Source organism: Pipistrellus kuhlii, unplaced genomic scaffold (assembly GCF_014108245.1).
Source record: "Pipistrellus kuhlii isolate mPipKuh1 unplaced genomic scaffold, mPipKuh1.p scaffold_m20_p_17, whole genome shotgun sequence".
Taxonomy (NCBI): domain Eukaryota; kingdom Metazoa; phylum Chordata; class Mammalia; order Chiroptera; family Vespertilionidae; genus Pipistrellus; species Pipistrellus kuhlii.
Window position 1 is genome coordinate 30,340,365 of NW_023425482.1, and position 20,794 is coordinate 30,361,158.

The window sequence follows — 20,794 nt, forward strand, 5'->3', positions numbered from 1 at the left end:
CGGAGGGCGCTAACAAGTGAAAGTCACTGTCTCCACGTGGGCAGTTTGGAGGGTTTCCCCGCGGAGCTGTGGCCGGGGCGGGAAATGCCAGGCGCCCTGGGCGCTCCGGTGAGCGCCGAGGGCGGCCCCGCCCGGGGACATCTCCCTCCGGGGACATCTCCCTCCGGGGTCTCTCCCTCCGGGGTCTCTCCCTCCGGGGTCTCTCCCTCCGGGGACTCTCCCTCCGGGATCATCTCCCTCCGGGGTCTCTCCCTCCGGGGACTCTCCCTCCGGGGTCTCTCCCTCCGGGGACTCTCCCTCCGGGGTCTCTCCCTCCGGGGTCTCTCCCTCCGGGGACTCTCCCTCCGGTTTGCTGGAGGGGAAGGCGGAGCCCCGGAACCTCCAGGCGAACACCGGGCTCGCTTTTCCGCCGGAACAAACCTTGAACGAGCCCCGCTCTGGGGGGGCGGAGAGGGGGGAAGAGCAGCTCGAACCCCAGGGCGGGGGGCCTGGCGCCTTCAGGATGGGGGACCCTCAGGATGGGGGACCCTCAGGATGGGCTCGGCGGCCGCCGGCAGGGCGGCGGGCAGGCCCCGGAGGCGCTGAGCGAGCCCGGCCACTGGGGCGGGCGGGCGGCGGCGGCCCGGATCGCCTTCCCGGCCCCGCGACCCCGCACCGAGCCCCCGAGCGAGGAAGCCGGGGCCCCGCAGCGGCGTCGATCCCCGTCCGCGGGCGCCGAGCGAGGAGCCGAACTCCCGCCGCCGCCGGCACAGGCCCCGCCCCCAGGGCCCGCGCCTGCGCGCTGTGCGCCCGCCGCCGCGCCTGCGCAGGAAGCCCCGCCCGGCGCGCGGGGCCGCGCTCCATGGCGGCCGCCGCAGAGAGAGGCGTTTAGCGGGGGCGCGCGGCGGCTCGAGGACGCGCGGGCGGCGGCGGCGGCGGCGGCGGGGGGAGCGGCGGCCGTTGCGGGGCGCGCTCTCGGGCGGCGGCGGCGGCGGCGGCGGCGGCCCAGCGAGCCCGGCGGGCGGCGGCGCGGCGCGGAGCGGGGGCTGCCGCGGCGGCGGCGACGGGGCGCGTGTGGCCGGGGCCCGGGTCCCGGCGCGCCCTCCGCCCTCAGGTGAGTGCGGCGGCGGCGGGAGGAGCCCGGGGCCTCGGGAGCAGGCCCGGCGGCGGCGGCGGCGGGAGGGCGCGGCGGCGGGCCGGCGCCTTTGTCCGGGTCCGGGCCCCGGGCCGCCCCCGCCGCCGCCCGGGCCGCGGGGAGGGGCGCGCGCCGGCGGGGAGGGCTGCGGCCGCCCGCGGCGGGAGGCGGGCCGGCGGGAGGCGGGCCGGTCTTTGTTGCGGAGGGGCCGGTGCGCGGCCAACATGGCGGAGGTCAGCTGAGCGGCCGCCCGGCCTGCTTTGTGCGGGGAGCGCGGCGCCTCCCGTCTGTGGCGTCGGCGGAGGTGGCGCCGCCGCCGGGAGGCTCCGCTGCTGCCCGTGCGCCCCGGTGCCCGCCGCGCGCCCCGGTACTTTGGGGGCCCCGGGCCCCGGGGTGCGGCGGGCCTGCGGGGTCCCCGCCGGGGAGGCGCCGGGGTGCGCGGCGGGGGGACAGGCCGGAGCCGGTGTCACGGTCCCCGCGGCCCGAGGACGCGGCCCGGCCCGGCCCCCCGCCTGGCCGCCGGGGGCTCCGCCGGGCACCGGGGCGGGGAGCGCGCTCGGGGGTCGGGCCCCGCTCGGGCGCCAGCCCTGCGCGCCGGCCGGTGACCTTGGGCGGGAGCCCGCGCCTCGCTCTGCCTCCCGCTCCCGCTCCCGCTCCCCCGCGAAATGGGTCAGGCGGCTCCGCCCCCGGGGCGCCGGCCGGGCTGGGGGCGGGGGGCGGGGGCCGGGCCCGGGGGGCGCGCGGCGGGGCGGCTGCTCCGGTCCCAAATGGGGGCCCTCGGCCGGCGGGGCGTGGGGAGCGCGGGCCCGGTCCCGGGGAGAGGCGGCTGGGGGCCGGGGGACAGGTGCGGGGCCGGGAGGGCGGGAGGGGAGAGGCCAGCGCCGGGCTCACACGCGGAGGGAGGGGGCTGAGCGCACGGGCTCGGGGCCGGAGTGACTGACCGGAGGCGCGGTGCCCGGTGGCCACCCCCGGGGGACATTCCTGGAGAGCAGAGCCGGGGACCTGGCCGTCCGTCCCCGGAGGCAGCTCCGCCGGGCGGACAGGGCTTGGTCATTGGTCAGGAGGACTGGGGACACGCAGGTTTTGAGGCTAAAGCGGGTTAAACAAAGGTGCAGGCTGTTTTTTGAGGTGCTGGTGGCTCTGGACATTAAAGACAGGACTCCGGGCCCGGGAACGGTGAGTGCAGCCCTTGCTTTGCCACATATTTTCTTTCTGTTCTGGACTTGGCCTGCGGGACGCCCGCCCCCTGGCCCCTTTCCAGCGCGATCTAGCCACATTTAGTAATGTTTCTCCCGAAGCGAGCGAGGAGATGGGGAGACGGATCTTCTCTGGACAAGTGTCCCGCAGACTGCAAATTTGTTTAGTTCAGCTTCACATCGGTTGCCTCTAAGCCTGGGAATTCTCACCGAACTGCCGCGGAGCAGTGCTCCGGCCTCTGACGTGAGGATATTGTAGCCGGGCTGAAGCCGGCCGGAGTTACGGAGGGGATGTCTGGCCGGGCTTCTCTCCCGTGTTTGAAAGCAGGTCTTACATAACAGGCTGGTGACCGCTCACCCCGGAGAGCAGTGTGTCCACTCAGTGTCTAAGGATGGGCGGTTTCCCTCTTCCAGAAACCTGTCTCAGACTTCACTGACGGCTTTTCTGTGCACCCTGTAAAAGGTTCTGGGTGTTTTTGGTATGGACCTCACTACCAGCATAATTAACATATGAAACCCTAGCCTACCCGCCGCTCCCCCCACCGCCTCCAAAAACAACCAAACCTGGGGTAAAACCCTCCTCCTCAGTGTTTCTCCGAGGGTTTCTCTCCGCAGCGATCTCTGAGCGCGGTGAGGGCGTGGGCGTGTGGGCGCCGGGACGGCCTCTGTGCCCGCGTGTCCTGCGCCTGGCACTCGGCGGTGTTGCTTGCTGAACTGCGGACTCACGTTCTCTTGCGTGTAGGCCATCTCTAAATGACTTCGGTTGAGGAGCAGTCTTAGGTGCGCAGCAAAGAGAGGGGACTGAGACCCCTGAGCGCCCGTCCCCTCACAGCGGCCTGCTCCCCGCTCCCCGCTCCGTGTATTGGTGGTGGTTACCACTGACGCAACTGCACTGACACACGTCATCACCACGTGATCCTGCTTTACATTCCACTTCACTCGCGATGTTGTGTATGATGAGGTTGACAAGTGCAACGTGAGATTGCACTTTTATATATTAGGGTGCTGCTTCTGCTGTCGGTTATCTCAAATCTGGCGTTGTCCCCCTCCTTTTCACCTTCATAGTCCTTCTCTCTGCCTCTGAGTGGCCTGCCTGCTTGAGTCTCTAACGCAGTGCCAGGTGCCAGGACAGAGCCCCCAGGTCCTCATGGACGAAGGACACAGCCCCTGAGCTGCTCTCCCGCTGCTCCCCTGCCATCCCCCGTGCTTGCAGGTGCGTATACTCCGCTTCCTCTTCCTGCACAGCTCCAGGCTCAGCCTGGACTGAACCCCTCAGTTCCTCCAGACCGCCCGCTGACTGGCGCCCTCTCCGTGGCCCCTGAGCTGGAGGTTCTTCTGAACTCCCAATAGACCTCGGTCTCGGTGGGGACCTTGTCTGTCCCGCCTCACCGGCCTGGCCCCAGTTCTGTGTCCGGCACACGTCTGTGCCTTCGCTCGCCATTGTCTCCATCTCCATCCGGGCCCCTCGGCAGGTGAGGCAGCTCTCCACGCCGTGGTTCCCACGTGAGAGCAGCTCCATGTCTGTGGCCTCTGCCGTGTCCCGACAACGTGGCTGCGGAGAGCGAGCCCTCCAGGACTGGAAGGCCCTGCCTGGCTCAGTCCCTCCGCAGTTTGTGACCTTAAGCCTCCTGAAAGCAGGGACAGCGCCTGCTTTGCACCTGAAGGCACAGTGCAAAGAACGTGCTTCATTAATTCTAAAACCACTGGAGTGAGTTACCGAGTTTCTCTAAATATTACCACGCGAGCGCCAGTGGGGAGCGGGACAGGATGACCACGTGATGGTCCCATGAGGCGTCCAGGGCTGGATCCAGGCGCCAGGACCTCTGTGGGAGGGGACACTGCCCATGAATTGAAGGAGCAGGCAGGCCCTGCGGCGGAGGGACGGAGCGCAGAGAGGAGCTGGAGCGGGTGTGTGTGTGTGTGTGTGTGTGTGTGTGTGTGTGTGGCGAGGAAGCGCACTGAGAGGCACCCTCCGAAGTCTCAGGAGGAGCTCAGCTCTGTAACTTGGAGCCGGGCTGCCTGGGGCGGGCAGGGAGGGAGGCCTGCCTGGGCTCTGGATGGAGGAGCGGCCGGACAGGAGGGAGGGGATGGGCTCCACGTGTGCTGGAGGCAGAATGAGTGGGACTCGCCGATGGGTGAGGTCTGGAGTGAGGGGCCAGGGATCCAGTGGTTTCGGGGTGAGCCGCTGTGCGGGTCCGGGTGCTGTTGACCAAGCCAGGAAAGACTAGAAGAGGGGGGCAGGGGGCGGGACAAAGACCGGAAGTCCTGATTTGTGAAGCTGAGTACCTGAGAGAGCAGAATGATGGGGGAGGAAGAGGCAGCTGTGTGTGGCCACAGGGGGGATGGGGACAGCCTGTGTGGGTGTCGGAGCAGAATGCCCGGCAGAGGAGGGAGCAGTGGGTGCAGAGAAGGGCGGTGCCCATGCCCGTGCTGTGTGCCGGCTCCCGCTGTGGCTCCCGCAGGAGCGTGGGGAAGGAGAGCATCCTGGTTAGTGCAGCCACAACTCCTCAGGGGTCACGGCCGCGTCCTGGCTGACCTTTCCACTCGCTTCAGAATGCAGCTTTTACTGACTTTGTTTCCACACTTCTCAGCTAGACTCATGCTTACGAAGCAGCTTCCTTATCGTCCCCTTTGGAGGAAATACAGCTAAAACCACCGTCCCCCCACCCGGATAGCTGGCCGGGTCATCTGGGGGCGGCCTCCCTACAGGGTCCGGTCTGAAGGAGCCGAGGAGGCCTCGCCGTGCCCGGCCCGGCGGCCTGTTTTTCCCGGGGAAGCTTAGTTGTAAGGAGCGTGTTAGCGCCCCTCAATGGGCTGGAGGCCCGTCCTCTGGGAAGTGGAGGGGACCGGTGCGCCCGGGCAGCTGTGGGCTTGTGCTTCCCCGGGCCCGTGCTGGTCTCGGTGGATGCGATTTGTGAAAAGCTGAGCTCTGGAGCCGGCGTAGGAGAGAGTTCCTGGCTGAGAAAGTCCTTCGCGGCTCGCTGCAGGGGAAGCCAGTGAAGGGGCCCTGATCTTCACAAGCACGCTGTCCCCTGTCCACCGGAGGCCCCTCTGCATGGCCGGCCTGGCCCCCGGCGAGGCCTCCAGCCTCCAGCGAGGGAGGAGGCCTCAGCCAGCACCTGTTCGGGACTTGGCTCTCCTCTGATAGACGTTACCCACCTTCCTCAATCCACACAAAGCCACCGAGGCTGGAAGTGGCCCAGCGTTACAGTTTGGGGGCTGGAGGAGGGGGTGGAGGGTGGTGGCTGGGCCTGAATGCAGCGCAGGTGACTCTAGCTGCCCCAACGCCCTCGGAGGATTCTGTGGAGCAAGGCCCCGCAGGTGCGCGGGGCGGGCTGTGCGGCCGGGACGTTTGGGGAAAGGGAAACTGCTCAGGGAGTCGCCCCCCTTTGCTTGCTCGGAGCCTCTGGGTTCTGCCTTACTGCTGTTTGGGAAGTTTCTCTGCCCAAAGCATTGGCAGCCCCCTCCCCGCAGAGACCTGAGGCTGTGAGTGCATCCTGGAAGCTGAGACGGGGGTCACAGTAATTTATGTTTGTCAGCAAGCTGCAAGGCCACTGTCCCGAGGAGCTTCAGGCAGAGGCTGGTGGGAACAGCCTGATGGGCGGCCTGGCGCTGAGCGCTGCTGGGAAAGGGGCGGGGCAGGCCGCCTGCGGGTTTGGGGTGCCCGCCCGGCGGCTCTAATGACAGGCCGGGCGATGCCAGCGCGGGGAGGGCCGGGCCGGAGGGGAGGGCCGGGGGAGCCGAACCAGCCGCTCGGGCCGGGCTACCGGGGGCGGGGCTGCCCGGCGGGGGCGGAGTGGGAGTCGGCGCTGTGTGGGTGGGTGGGTGTGTAGATGGTGTTGTTGGTGTTGTTGGGTGGGGCCGAGGGTAGAAATGGGGAAGCGAGTTGGGAAGGGGAAGGGGCGGTCCGGCCGGGAGCCTGCAGCTCGGGCGGCAGCCACGGCCCACCCTGCACTGAGCTAGGGCGGGGGTGCCGGGGGTGCGGGGCGGGGCCGGAGTTGCCCTGGGCCGGGTGGGCGGGGCCTGTGGGGCTCCCCTCTTCCCCCTCCCGGCCCGGGCCCCGCCCTGCACCCCCCTTGCCCCGCCCCGCCGGGCCTCCGGGCCCGGGCTCTCCCCTCTCCCGGTCCCCCGTCCCGGCTCAGCCGGCGGCCGCTCCAGAGGGCCCCCCGCCGCCTCCGCCGCCGACAGGCCGGGGCCTGCCCTGCCCATGGGCCCGGGGCGGGGACCTGCCGGGCGGCGCCACGATGGCGCCCGCGTGGTGGCGGCGCCGGGGTCTGAGCCGCGGGGGAGAGGCCGCCCCTCCGGCCTCCGCGGAGCGGGGCGCGCACGGAGGGGCCCCCCCGCGGCCGGCGGGCCGCCTGGCGCCCCTGCCCGGGGGCTGCGGCCCGCTCCGCTGCTGGCCGGCCGGGACCCGCCGGACAAGAGGTACCTGGGCGCTGGCCGGGGCGCGCAGCCCGCACAGGGAACCGCCGGGGGCGGCCCTGCGTGGAGGACGGCTGCGGGCCTCCGCTCACTGGCTCCCCCTGCAGGGCACACCGCGCCCTCCCGGAGCGCCCAGGCTCTGGGTCCGGGCTGAGGGCGCTCTTCTGGCCAGGGCGGCCCTGGGCCACCTTTGGAGCTGGAGGGACTGGCAGCGCCATGCAATGCGGGTCCCCTTCACAGGAAACACGGCGCGTGCGGCCGCCTCCCACTGGGCACAGGGTTTAATTGTGCTCCCGCCCCACGGCGCTGGGAGCAGGCGGCGGCCCATTGAACTTGGACCTGAACTACTGTCCACTGCTCGTAGGCCAGCAGTTGCACAGGGTCCTCCTGTGGGTCACACCAGCCTGCAGACATCCCAGGGGCCTGACCCCATCGTGAGCGGGTGCAGGTCAGTGACTGGGAGGCGTCGGGGCTTAGCCTTCTGCCCGAGGAGCCCCTTTCCAATGGTCCTGCGCTCATTGAGGGCACAGCTGGCCAGGAAGCGGGCATGGGGCCACACTGGGCATCTTCCGCTGACAGCAGCACGGACCATCCCGGGCCCTGGGCCGCCTCTGCACTCCCTCCTGGGGGCTGGGCCCTGCTGTTGGGGCCTCAGGTGAAGAGCATTGACCTTGCCTCCTGCCTCCCCCGTGAGGGCTGCGCTCTGCAGGGATTCTGCTCCACCTTCCTTGAACTTCAGGATATTTTCGTGAGAGCGGGCTTGATCTCTTTTTTGCACCCTCAGCCCGTGTTAGGGTGTAGAATGGAGTAATGAGGACCCCAAGTGGCACGTACATGGTCACATTGGTAGCCAGCATCGTTTTTTCCCTTTTCTTTCTTGTTAGCAGCATTGTTTTCAAAGGTAAATTCTTTGCAACAGAGTAACAGTTATAATTGAGACATTAACTCTGAGGCATTGAGTTTTAATTTAGTAGAAACGTGGCTGATGGAGTTAATGGTCTGCTCTCAGACCAGCTGAACCCAAGACACAGGTCCGTCCCGGTTAAGGTGCTGTCCTCTCGCTCATTCCGCCGGGTGCCGCCCCCTGCTGGCCGTGTCTCCGGGCGGCAGTTCTGTGTCCGCACAGCGAGCCCGGCACAGGGAGTGCTTTACCGGGGACACCCAGCCGTGCTCTGCTTTCATCTTCCCTCTGGGACTTCAGCGACTTCGTCTCTCAGCTGCTTGGGTCCCGGTTGTATGTCAGCCTCCCTCCACCTGGGCATCCAAGGGTGGTCTCACCTTCCCTCTTAGTGAGAGGAAGTCTGTGCGTTCGGAACACCATGGCGAGAGATTTCACCCAGCCTGTAACTCCTCATCGAAAGCATCTTATACGTGATTCCTTTTTAACCATTTGTTTCCCTTGTTTGCTCACAGAGATTTTGCATGAGTCCTGGCCGGTTGGCTCAGTGAGGGATAGAGCATCAGCCTGGGGACAGAAGGGTCTCGGGTTCGATTCCGATCAAGGGCACATGCCTGGGTTGAGGGCTCGATCCCTAGCAGGGTTGTGCAGGGGCAGCCGATGGATGATTCTCTCGTTATTGATGTTTCTCTCCGTCTCTGAAATCAATAAAAATATCTTAAAAAATTTTTGTGTGTGAAACACATGACTTTATGAACCAAGTTACAACGATGATGACTTTTGTCCTTCCTCCTCTTACTCTATTTGTTTCTGTCTTAGAAATGAGCCGCCAGACTGCGACAGCGTTACCGACTGGGACCTCCAAGTGCACACCGTCCCAGAGGGTGCCCGCCCTGACGGGCACCACTGCGTCCAACAATGACCTGGCCAGCCTCTTCGAGTGTCCCGTCTGCTTTGACTATGTGCTGCCGCCCATCCTCCAGTGTCAGAGCGGCCACCTTGTCTGTAGCAACTGTCGCCCGAAGCTCACGTGCTGTCCCACCTGCCGGGGGCCCCTGGGGTCCATCCGCAACCTGGCGATGGAGAAGGTGGCCAACTCCGTCCTCTTCCCTTGTAAGTACGCCTCCTCCGGCTGCGAGATCACGCTGCCGCACACGGAGAAGGCGGACCACGAGGAGCTCTGCGAGTTCCGGCCTTACTCCTGCCCGTGCCCCGGCGCGTCCTGCAAGTGGCAGGGCTCGCTGGACGCCGTGATGCCGCACCTGATGCACCAGCACAAGTCCATCACCACGCTGCAGGGCGAGGACATCGTCTTCCTGGCCACGGACATCAACCTGCCGGGCGCCGTGGACTGGGTCATGATGCAGTCCTGCTTCGGCTTCCACTTCATGCTGGTCCTGGAGAAGCAGGAGAAGTACGACGGCCACCAGCAGTTCTTCGCGATCGTGCAGCTGATCGGCACGCGCAAGCAGGCGGAGAATTTCGCTTATCGACTCGAGCTAAACGGTCACAGGCGGCGATTGACTTGGGAAGCCACTCCGCGGTCGATTCACGAGGGAATCGCGACAGCCATCATGAACAGCGACTGTCTAGTCTTTGACACCAGCATCGCACAGCTTTTTGCAGAAAATGGCAACTTAGGCATCAATGTAACTATTTCCATGTGTTGAAGTGGCAATCCGACGTTTTCTGGCCAGTGTTTAACCATTGCGTTCACTTTCAGAGAACGGGCCGCCTCCGCCCGCCCCCGAGACTGTCGGTAGGTGGCGCTAGTCCCATGAAGGTAAATAAACGGAAAGGCTGTTCAATACAGGAAACGGCTGCATGTAGTAACACTAATATATTTAAAATAAGTCAACAGTAAACCACTGAAAAAATATATATATACACCCAAGACGGGCATCTTTTGTATTAAGAAAGGAAGCATTGTAAAATAACTCTGGATTTGTGCTTGTTGTAGATTGAGTGTACTGTTGAAAACTACTTTTGTTTCTGGGTGTGAGTGGGTGAGTGTGTGAGTGCGTGTGCGTGTTTGGGGTTTTTTCTTCCTTTAACTGACAAGCCATGTTGAGTGGTCTTGGGCCACTGCTTCCCCTCTTTTGAGTCAATACATAGTGCTGCTGTGTGTGTATATATTTTTTGTGTGTATTTGCTAATTTTTATTAATTCTAGTTTTTTCATTAAATAAATTTGACTTTCTTTTCTGTAATTCAACCATTTCCCATCTTTTTTTTTGTACCTTTTTTAAAGTTAGTGTTTTTTTTGATATGCATACTTGTCTAAGGTAAAGTTTATACATATGTGTTCCATACATATTTTTTCTCCCCATTAATCAGTTTATTAGAAATACTTTAAATTCAGCCATCTTGTGAAGATGCGAGTTCCAGAAAGGCGAGGGAACACCGGGAGGAAGATCAGAAGCTGCTTATCGCACCTGGAAGATGGTCGGTCGGTCGGTCTCTTTCTCTCTTTTTTCCCAGTTGAGTCACGCCTTCAAATTTATTTTTTCAAAGGTAGTAGGATATACTAATTTTAAAAAAATATTGATAAATCAGCCTCCCCCCCAATATCTTGGACAAATCACATATGTTTAAAATTTGTTCTCTCATATTTATTGGTTTTGCAAAAGAAGGCATCATCTCACACAGTATTTGTAATTAAAAGCAAAGCATTTGTTTAAAAAAATGGCAGTTTGCAAAAAAAAAATGTTTTTGGTCTTTTTATAATTCTCATTAAAAGAATATCTGGCAAATTAAAAACTCTTTGTGTTTCTTTAGCTCTAAGTTGATAAATATCCAAAGCTGTTTTCCTGTCCGATTCTGTGCTTCACAGCAGGAATCAGTGCAGGTTTGGAATGTAAGAGTTTTACTGTAAAGCACAGCCCAGGCCCCGCCTCGCCCTGCCCGGACCCTGGCACCCACCAGCAGGCTGGGCAGCGTGTGACGTGCAGACCCCATGCTCCTCCAAGAACTCGCAGTTTCCTGACGTACCTGTGCTTCCTTCCGGCCGGAGTAGAAGACTGCAGCCAGTTACTGGCTGGATGGTCATTGGAACGGACGGTATTTCACTCCGTGTTCTAGTCTCCGCGTACAGCACACTGGCGGTGCGCTGGTAAGGACAGCTGTGGCCCAGGAAGCTCCACCTGACCTGGTGGTCCCAGTCCTGGGTGAGTCGGGGGAGAGGAGCGGAGAGCCCGCAGGCGGGGACTCGGCGCCGGCAGGCGGTGGGGAGGCTGCGGGTCAGGGTGACGGGCGTGGGGACCAGCCCAGAAAGGTCAGCGGCCTCCCTCTGGTGCCTGGACTTCGTATGTAAGGTGCCCGGCATTCGGGGCCGGCGTGTTTCTAACGTGTGCCTGCATGATGTTGCGTGTGCTGCTTCCCTCCGCTACGTGGGGATGTGTGGGCCTCCGCACACATGCTCAACCAGAAAACGTCATTTTCAGTCTAACGGGCTGTGTTCCCACTTTTGCCCAGTGCGCCTTGCACATCCAGGGGGATCGGAGGCCCTGGCCTCTACCAGCCGGTCGTGACCTTGGCTGGGCGTCCGAGTCCCCGGGGCTCCAGCACAGGTTTCTGAGTGTGGGGGGGAGGTCCCAGGCGGGGCGGCAGAGGGGACATTTCTAGCAAGTCCTCAGGCGGCAGAGGCTCTGTCGGGCTGCAGTGGGACCCGCGCCCCCCTTCCCAGGGACAGAGATTACGAAGACAGGAGTCGGTGCCATCTGTTTATTAGACTCTCGGGGCGGCTGTCGGCTCAGGGGAAGGGGCGTCTTGCTTACCCGCGGTGTGCACGGCCAGCCCTGCCAGCACCTCTCTGTGCACAGACAAGCTCTGAGCCTACAGTTTGCTGTTTACGAGGCCGGGCCTGGCCTTGACCGAGAAGCCCCCGTCGAAGGCGGCGTTGAGGACCTCGTCCAGGCAGCTGGCCGTGACGAAGCTCAGGTCGCGGCGCACGTTGCCCGGGATCTCCTCCAGGTCCTTCTCGTTCCTCTGCGGGAGGATGACCCGCTTCAGGCCGGCTCTGTGCGCGGCCAGCACTTTGTCCTTGATGCCGCCCACCTGCAGGGGAGGAGACGCAGGCGGTGACCTCGGCCTGCAGGGAGCCCGGCCCAGCACCTTCACCGCTGCGTCTAAACATGTCACACGTGAGCTGGGAAAGCTGCTGGAAAGGTTAGTGACAGTGAATTCTCTTGGTTTCAGTTATGTTAGAGTCCATCCTTTTAATGGGAAAGATTCCGGTTTTCTTCTGTCCATGCTCCTGTCTGTTGTCAAGGTTGCACTTAAGAGTCTCTGCAGAAACGGCTCTCGCCTGCGGGCTGATGGGGCTGATTGGACAAAGCGTCCTGCTAGCTGACCAGACCCCGCCCGCCCGCCCGCAGAGCTCAGCTGGGCGCCAGGGGGCGCCCCTGCACAGGTTAGCGCTGGGCCGCTGGGCCACCCCCCGGGAGGAGACAGGTGCCCACGACCTAGGCTCCGGGCTGCAAAAGACGTCCACAAAAAGCAAAAACACACAGAGACACGAGGCTGAACAACATGTTCCTATGCGATGGATGGATTCACGAGACCAAGGAAGAAACGAAGATACCGTGAAACGTGACAATGAGACCACAACCCACACTCTCGGTCTCGGAACGCCGTCCCCTGAGGGAAAGTCATAGCATTACAGCTCTGCCTCGAGAACAAAGGAAGATCTCAATCTAATTACACTTAGAGGAACTGAAAAAGAACAAGTAAAGCCCAAAATGAGTAAAAGAAACAAGAAAGAGTGGAAATAAACAAAATGGAGTGAAAAGGGAAAACCAACACGAGAGAGCCCTGAGACCAATGGCTGGTTCTCTGAGGAGATAACACAGAACCATCGAGAAAGAGTCCAAAGGAAGCCAGCGATGAAAGAAGTGATAACTGACACCAGGAAATACAAAGGCGCGAACAAGGAAACAGGATGAACTACGTGCCAATACAGCCGACCGCCTGGACCAAACGGGTACATTCCTAGAAACACACCGTCCTCCAAAACTGGATCAAGAAGCACCAGAGAATCGAAATGGACAAATTACAACGAGTAAGACTGAAGCATAATTAGAAGTCGGGACCTGGGAAATAGTTCTGGGACTTGGCGGGACTGTGCAACCTGAGTCACCAGGATAGCTATAAGCACTTTCTATGTATTTAAAACTCAGGTTCTCACCGGAAGGAGGCAATTTAAACGGAGAAGCGCACAGACTCACCGGGAGCACCAGGCCCCGCAGCGTGATCTCCCCGGTCATGGCCACGTCCGACCGCACCAGCCGCCCGCTGAACAGCGAGGCCAGGCAGGTCACGATGGTGACCCCGGCCGACGGCCCGTCCTTGGTGACGGCTCCGGCCGGGAAGTGCAGGTGGATGTCCGTGTTGTCGAGAAGATCGAAACTTCCAGAAGCTTACAGAGGAAAGAAGGGTTTTAATGTGGGAACTTACACTTTTCCCTTTTCCTCCTAAAAAGGGAAATGTAAAAAAGCAGCACATCGTGGGTAAAGGACTCCTCCCTTCACCACGTTAATGGCGGCGGCCCCGGGGCATGAGGGGCCGTGTCCCCGTCCCATGTGGGGAGGGGCACGGCCTGCACTGCTGATTGGCCCGAGCTCCCCGGGCTGCCAGAGGCCGCTCAGTGACGGCGTGGCTGCCGCAGCTCGGCTCCGGCTCTGTCCCTCACAGGCTGAGAGCCGCGGCCCCTCCGCAGGCTCAGCTCGGCGCCCCCCCTCCCCGCCCCCCCCGGCACTCACCGTTGGTCAGGTGGTACTTCTTGGCGTTGCTGCGGAGCCAGCTGATGGCGAGGTGGGCGGACTCCTTCATGACGTCCCCCAGCTGACCCGTGAGCGTCAGCTGGCCCTCGCCGTCCATCCGGCTGGCCTCCACGAACATGATCTCCCCGCCCAAGGGCGTCCACGCCAGGCCGATGGCCACGCCCGGCTGGCTCAGGCGCTCGGACACCTGCAGAGGAGGGGGCGGGTGAGGGCCTCTCTCAGGAGCCTTTTACCTAAATGTCTGCTGTCAGGGCCCGGAGCAGCCCACACACCTGTCTTCCGGGACGAGCCCGCTGGCTGCCGGCCACCTCACCGCCTGTGCCCGCAGTGTGCCCGAAGCCAGCACTAGCACATGGCCGTTTCAGGAAGCGGGACCCCTCGGACCCACCCGAGGGAGTGGACGCGCACATCGAGGGCCTCCCTGCCACTTCCCAGTCCTCTCTTCACTGTTCTGCGCTCACCCTGACTCCAGGCCTGGCCGGGCGCTCAGAGGCCGCCCTCCACTGCAAACTCCGGGCCGTGGGCCTGGCCGGCCAGCCAGGGAGGTGAACGTACCTCGGCTACGAAATCCCAGGGTGCAGGGGAATGACCCGCCACCCTGGCTCCTCTGGGCTAGACGTCTCCCACCCACAGACACTGGTCGGCGCGCCCAGCACACCCACCCAGCGCCTCGAACCGGGAGCGGCAGGCGGCAGGCTGAGCGGGGTGCAGGCCGGGCTGCGCTGACTCTCTGGGCGCAGGGTGAAGCCCGATGGTGGCCGTGGTCCCGGAGAAGCCGGGCAGCACGGAGGCCCTGGCCCGCCCCTCAGGAAGAGCAGGGTGAGGGGGGCTCCGCCAGCGAGGCGCTCACCTCCATCTCGTACATCGGGGGCCCCAGGATGTCCTTGAGGGCGTGGAGGTCGATCAGGATCGGCATCTCGGGCGGGAGGGCCAGGCCGGCGGCGCCGCTGTCACTGACGGGCTGGGGCTCCGCGTCGTCCGAGAGCTCTCCGCCTGCGGGAGGCGCCGCTCAGAACCCGCGCCCCGGCCGGGGACGCCAGGGCGAGCCCTCCGTGCTTCCGAGGCTCGGAAACCGCCCGAGTGCCGGGACCCGGGCAGAGGGGGCCTCTCAGAAGCCCCGAGCTGGACTATCGTCTGTCTCCCCATTCACTGTGCACCGGGGGCAGCTACCCTGTGTGTCTTTTAAAATAGTTATTAATATGTTGTTACTGATTTCAGAGAGAGGAAGGGAGAGAGAGAAACGTCAGTGATGAGAGAGAATCGCGCATCAGCTGCCTCCTGCACGCCCCCCACTGGGGATCGAGCCCACAACCAGGGCCTGTGCCCTGACCGGAATCGAACCCTGACCTCCTGGTTTAGAGGTGGATGCTCAGCCCTGAGGCACCGGCCTTGCCTGTTGAAGCACTATGTTCCTCAGCTGAGAACGAAGCCTGGCTCTCTCACCGGGGCCTTCGGAGAGGAGAGGCCAACGCAGCCGCCGACCCTGTGCGACTCCCAGCCAACAGGCCCGGACCCCGCCTCTTCAGGGGGCCCATCGGGCGTCCGTCTCCCGACAGGAACGTGAACTTGACCGTGACGGAGCCCAGGAGGCGGCACCTCTTTTGTGAGCTCAGCTCAGCTGTGAGACGGCCCTCCCCACGGGCCAGGGCCTCCACAAACCTCCCTTGGGGCTGAGACACTCCCTCCCCGCCCTCCTGGCTCCTAAACCGGCGAGTGGTCATGTGACAAAAGGTCCATCCAGCAGGAAGCAGGGAAGCTCACCTCAAAGCGAGACAGACGGTCTGTCCCCAAACACAGCCGCCAGCAAGCCAGCCTGGGGCTGACCGCCCAAACAGTGTGGGCTGCGGGCACGCTGCTTGTGCCCCCCGGCTGGGCCCACAGCAGAGCGCGCTGTGGCACTGAGGGCGACCAACCCAGCCCAAAGGCCCGCTCCACAGCCCCTGCGCCCAGCCGCTTAGGCATGGAGAGAAAGAGTGGCTGCATTTATGAAAACAACTGAGATTTTATTTTGTTTTTCTCCTAAACGGAATCTGCCTAAGAAGGGGCGGAGATGGCAGTGGCTGTTGTTCTCACAGGACAGCTCAGAGGACACGGCCAGGGATACAATGCGTCCGAGAGCCTCCTCCGGGCAGGCAGAGAGAAACACAGTACCTGCCACACTGGCCTCAAACCGGAACCTGTGCTGTCAGCTTCAGGCTGATCTCCTCCAGAAAACCACCCCCGGCTCCCAGCTCCCGGCTCAACCCCTGAGCCACGCTGGCAGGGCTCAAACTTGCGTTCCGTTGCAGCTGACAGTGTGACGTTAGCTCAGGGCACAGTGTTACTCTATACCTTACAGAGCGGCCGCCCTGACAGGTCCAGCACCTCACGGAGTTATCACCATGTTAACTACACCCCCTGCTGCATGTCACGTCTCCCCCACCCATGTTACAGTGGAAGCTCACAGCTCTTACCCGCCCCCCGCCATGCTGGACAGGCTGCTGCTCACGCTGGCACTTTTATAAAACTCAGGTTGTTAAATGGTGGGCTGAACATGTGTTTATCTTACAATTTCCTCTCCTAGTCCTATTAAAAGGACAAGGAATTTAATAACGGAAAACCCCACAGGAACAGAGGAATAAGAAGGAAGATAATGGCTGCCGAGAGCAGCCAGCCACACCCCGGAAGCTGATGGGGATGGGTTCGAGCTCACAGGAAACGGGAGTCGGAGAGCCAGCCAGGGGCAGGGCTCACCCACAGGCCCGGCGGGCCCAGGAGGGCTCTGGCGGCTCCGTTTCTGCCTCTGCTGCTGGGAAACGCACAGAACAGAGCGCAGGGAAGAGGTGTGAGTCCACCCCGAGCTCGCACCCACACGGCTCCTCAGCCACACGCCGGCTCCCTCCAGAGCTGCACAGGCTGGCAGGGAGCTGACCATGCTAACGGGTTAACATCTTCAGTGAATTCCGGTGACAGAACCCTTCCCTTTCTCTCCCCATCACCATCTCCACGTCATTTCTCTCTCTAAAAAAAAAAAAAGTAACCTAAATGACATTTAAATTGTGTTGCTGTCAAAGACGATGGCGAGAAAACGTTTCTGCCAGGACAGAGACCTGCCCCGTCTGCGCGGACAGCGTGGATGCTCGCTCTGTCCGAACCTCTGAGCTGCCGGCATCCAGACTTCCCAGTACCCCGACCAGAAGGAACACCCAGAAGCCAGGGCCAGCACGCTGTAACTGCAGGAGTTTCCCCAAAAGGCTGATGGAACTTGGGGTCTCAACAAGGGCTGAGTCACATCCCTATTGGGATGGCTAAGGCATTTCCCCAAACCTGAAAAAGATGCACTAAATTGTTTGCTGCCAGACAGCTCAGGGGATCTTAATCTACATGGTATTGCCTCCTGTTGGCCAAACCCCTGAACAGCCATAGGCTATTCCCCAATCCGACAATGCTTCTGTAGGAAGCCCTGCTTTGAAGTGTACTCTCCACCTTGCCTTAGGACAGTTTGTGTTAATAAAAAGCAAGGGGTCCTGAGACAAGGAGAACCCCAGTTTCTTCAGCCAGGCTCCTCTGACCCCCAATGCCTTTCAAACTTATCCTTCACCTCTGGACGCTTACTACTGTCACACACAGCCTTCCTCCGATTGCCGAACCTTCTTAATGCCCGAACAACAGCCCCGGCACCCAGAACGGCACATTAATTAGAGATCAGCAGAGCCGTAGCCTTAAAGCAGAGGTTCTCACATGTGTGCCGCCAGATTACTAACACGCAACACCTGGCTGGGAGCCAGGGGCCCTGACCCTGCTCCCCTAGACCATCAAATACAGACAGGACAACGGCCAGCACAGCGGCCAGCCCGTGCACACCGCCCTGAGCCACCAACAGGCTGACAACAGCTGTCCTCTCAGCCACGCGCACACTGGGGCCCATCTGATGGTTAGCTCCTGGTAGCAGAGATCCTCAGGTGCAGGTATAAGCACCTGCTTTTTAAATTTTATTTATTTTTCTGTTAATCCTCACCCCCAAGGATATTTTTCCCATTGATTTTGAGAGGAAGTGGAAAGGAGAGAGGGGGAGAAAGAGGAGGGGGGGGGGAGAAACATAGGCCAAGAATCGACCCTGTGACCCTTTGGTACGTGGGCTGATGCTCTACCACTGAGCAATACCAGCCAGGCACCTGATTTTTTTTTTTTTAAAGTCACTTTGGAGTGAAAGGGTAATAACTATTATCATTCTTTTATAAATCAATCAAAATTACACCTTTCCCCCTGTAAAGTCGTTCTTGGTGTGCTGCAGATTATTTACGGGCCACGAGCTGGAGGAGGCGCATGCTGCCCTGTGCGGTCTGTGAAGGAGGGCCCGGGGCGCAGTCCCTCCTGAGGGCAGGCTGCCTCCCGCACGCTGACAGGCCGGGAGCCAGCGCCCGGACTTCCGCCCCCCCGCCCCCCCCCCCGCCCCTCTGCCCCCGCCCCGCCCAGGGCCACACACCTTCTGCCTCCGCCGCCTCGGCACGCTCCAGCTTGGCCTCCCGGTGCTGTCCTTCGGCCACCTTCACGGCCACTGCTCGGCAGATGGCGCCCAGCTTCCTGTCCAGGGAGCGCACGCCCGCCTCCCGGGTGTACCTGCGCCAGAGAACAGGCTCAGCCCTGGCAGGTCGGCTGCACAGTGACGGCAGCCTGCACCGCAGCGGCCACCGCGCAGTCCACCTTGCTGCTCTCCTGGAGGACCTCGCCTCCCACTGACGTCCCTTCTGGCCGTCTTGTTGTCCCGGGACAGTCAGGTGTGTGTCGGCCACCCCTCCCCTTACACATAGCGGAGGGGACGGAGCACGTGGTCAGGGAGCCGCCCCACAGCAGAGCGGCCGCGGGAAGCCGGGTGAGGGCCCCGCAGGACGCAGCAGCAGGCCAGCTCACGTGAGCGTTCTGAACAAGAGCAGGCCCGGCACTGCACAGGGCCACGCGGACCCCTTTTGCCCGTGAACCCTGAAGGAAGCTCCACCAGTGCCCGTGGGAGCGGTGACCTGCCACAGAGGGGCCACGGGGGGACCTGCCACAGAGGGGCCACGGGGTGACCTGCCACAGGGGCCACGGGGTGACCTGCCGCAGAGGGGCCACGGGGTGACCTGCCACAGAGGGGCCACGGGGGGACCTGCCACAGAGGGGCCCGGGGTGACCTGCCACAGAGGGGCCACGGGGGCCCCCCCGGAGGACACCGCACTCACGTGCTGGCGGTCAGCACGGCGAGGACGTCAGCTGGCTGCGGTGGCCCCAACTGCCTGCTCCCGCCAGCGCCCCCTATGCCTGCCCAGCGGCCTCGGCAGACTCAGATGAGAAGGCCCGGCTCTCAGGCCACACCGGGAAGGACAATGGTGACTCCCATCCACCGATCAGACCCCAAGAAGCCACTCGACCGGACTCCCCTCAGACCTCACAGCCGGGCCGCCAGCAGGCGAGTCTCCTCCTGAAACTCTGGGCCGTCTTGCTCGGATCGGACACTGTCTGTAAACCCCTCCCTGACCTCCCCCCCCGCCAAGTCAGAGCCCGCCTAGCTGCTGCTGCGAATGTAAACGGGCTTCCTGGGGGGCCGGGAGGCCTCAGCGCCCCAACTGGCTAATTCCAGGTCAGAAGCCAGCACAGGGAGCCGCTCCTCCTGAACCCCGAGGTTCCCTAGAGGGGTGGGGAGAGAGGGGGGAAGGATAGGAAGAGGGGGGAGGGCTGCCTGCAGATGCCACACAGCGGGCGGTGATGCAACAGCCCGCAAGGCAGGCGGGGAGAGCGGGAGCCACTGCAGGCTCCGTTCCCCCAGCTCCCGCGCACAGGCCGGACCGCGCAGCTGCAGCCTGGGAGCCGGCCGAGAGGCACCTCCCTTCTCTGCTCCCGGTCAGCTCCCGCAGGTGAGAGCGAAGGACGTAAAAAGCCTCCAAAAGAAGAGGAAATGGGGATGACTCCAAACAGGAGCCGGGAGGCAGCCTCCATGTCTGCACGCGGCGGGTTCTCATCACCAGAGGGGCCCCTGGCGGCTCCGTGGGAAGGGCCTCGGCTGTGGAGACACTCGGTGCTGCCCGACGCCGAGCCGGGCGCACACCGGTGACTGCGCCCGCCGGGGGGCCCGGCGCTAAGGGAGCCGCGGGCATGGACTGACCTGGTGATGATGCCCAGCGTGGTGGCCGGAGGGATCTGCAGCTGCTGCGGGCTCAGCCCGTGCTGGTCCAGCTGCTTGGGAATCAGGTGCCGGTGGGCGATCTCGATCTTCTCCTCCTGCGTGTACCCTGGAGGGGGCGTGCGGTCAGCCAGGCCCGGCTGCCCGGGCCACGCCTCTGAGGCCGGATGGAGGCACAACCTCAACCAAGACCATCCGATCAGAAGGACGTTTATCCTCCTACCAACCCTGTTAGAGTCTCCGGCTTCTCCCCACACATAGGGAGCCTGTGCCGAGCACAGCCCCTGAGACCTTCTGGACCATCTGCCTCTCAGGGAAGAGGAGGTGGGAGCCCCGGGTGAGTGCTCCTCGGCTCACAGCTGGTTTCTATTGAGACGCACCCTTTCTTTAGCACGAACTGAAGCAAACCTGAAAGGACTTCACAACAGCCACTGAACTGAATGAGCATCAGAGCCCACAGAAACCTGAGCAACAAAACCGCCTCCTCCACACTGCCCTCCCAGTCGGAGCTGTGTGCAGCCGACACGTTTAAAAGATGCAGCTCTTGCTTCTTTAAACACCTCAATGAGAACAGGTTTGCTCTATCTTTAAACCTGTTAAGAAAAATTCCCGCTAAACTAACCGCCCCCTTTCCATGGAACAAGCAAACGTTAGTTACAAAGATGAACTGAGGCCCTATCCGGTGTGGTTCAGTGGGTAGAGCGTCGGCCTGCGGACTGCAGGGTCCCGTTTCGATTCCGGGCAAGGGCATGTACCTTGGTTGTGGGCACATCCCCAGTGGGGGGTGTGCAAGAGGCAGCTGATCGATGTTTCTCTCTCACTGATGTTTCTAACTCTCTATCCCTCTCCCTGTCTGTGAAAAATCAGTAAACTACATTAAAAAAAAAAAAAAAAAGAAAAGAAGAAGAACAAGAAGACAGCTGGTGAGCAGGAGAGGAAACAGGCCAGCAGGAGTAAGGAGACCACCCCGCCAGCAGGAAGGGGCGCCAGCACACGGCCGCTGCACGCTCGCTGGTCGCACCACTGTCCGCCTCCAGCTGCAGGTCCGGGCAGTTAGTTCCATGACTGACTTGTTTTAGTCTCAGTAAGAGGCCCAGAGCGGTATTTTCCTCCATCCTGCCTTATAACTATGCCCCATTTTAAGTTAGGGACGGGCAGGACTCACAGAAAACTGAGAAATCCAGTTAGCGTCCCCTTGATAGAATTGTATTTCAGACTGAAGTGAAACACACACTTGAGTTATGTGAGA

At 62.2% G+C, this 20,794-nt stretch overlaps 3 protein-coding genes across 4 annotated transcripts in view; 2 read left to right on the forward strand and 1 right to left on the reverse strand.

The window, feature by feature from the left end:
- Positions 1-3,038, forward strand: part of N4BP1 (NEDD4 binding protein 1) — a 44,553-nt gene extending 41,515 nt beyond the window's left edge. The window contains exon 9 of the mRNA XM_045582889.1: positions 2,946-3,038. Coding sequence (XP_045438845.1) covers positions 2,946-3,023 — 78 coding nt within the window. The 3' untranslated portion in view covers positions 3,024-3,038. The remainder of the gene's footprint in view (positions 1-2,945) is intronic.
- On the forward strand, positions 913-10,175 carry SIAH1 (siah E3 ubiquitin protein ligase 1). Of its 2 annotated transcripts, none has more exons than XM_036440544.2 (2): positions 913-1,093; positions 8,450-10,175. In XM_036440544.2, the coding sequence occupies exon 2, from the start codon at positions 8,452-8,454 to the stop codon at positions 9,298-9,300; it is 849 nt and encodes a 282-aa protein (XP_036296437.1). In that variant the 5' UTR covers positions 913-1,093; positions 8,450-8,451; the 3' UTR covers positions 9,301-10,175. The 2 variants fall into 2 exon arrangements, with proteins under 2 accessions (XP_036296437.1, XP_045438847.1); XM_045582891.1 differs by lacking the exon at positions 913-1,093 and adding an exon at positions 2,266-2,290.
- LONP2 (lon peptidase 2, peroxisomal) overlaps positions 3,948-20,794 on the reverse strand; it is a 32,264-nt gene continuing 15,417 nt past the window's right edge. The window contains exons 10-16 of the mRNA XM_036440543.2: positions 19,528-19,654; positions 17,875-18,008; positions 14,260-14,402; positions 13,389-13,596; positions 12,855-13,045; positions 11,449-11,685; positions 3,948-3,960 (exon numbers count right to left, since the gene is read on the reverse strand). Coding sequence (XP_036296436.1) covers positions 11,464-11,685; positions 12,855-13,045; positions 13,389-13,596; positions 14,260-14,402; positions 17,875-18,008; positions 19,528-19,654 — 1,025 coding nt within the window. The 3' untranslated portion in view covers positions 3,948-3,960; positions 11,449-11,463. The remainder of the gene's footprint in view (positions 3,961-11,448; positions 11,686-12,854; positions 13,046-13,388; positions 13,597-14,259; positions 14,403-17,874; positions 18,009-19,527; positions 19,655-20,794) is intronic.

What these genes read in the sequence shown, in the direction of transcription:
- SIAH1 (XM_036440544.2), top strand. Translation starts at nt 8,452, where the DNA reads ATGAGCCGCCAGACTGCGACAGCGTTACCGACTGGGACCTCCAAGTGC.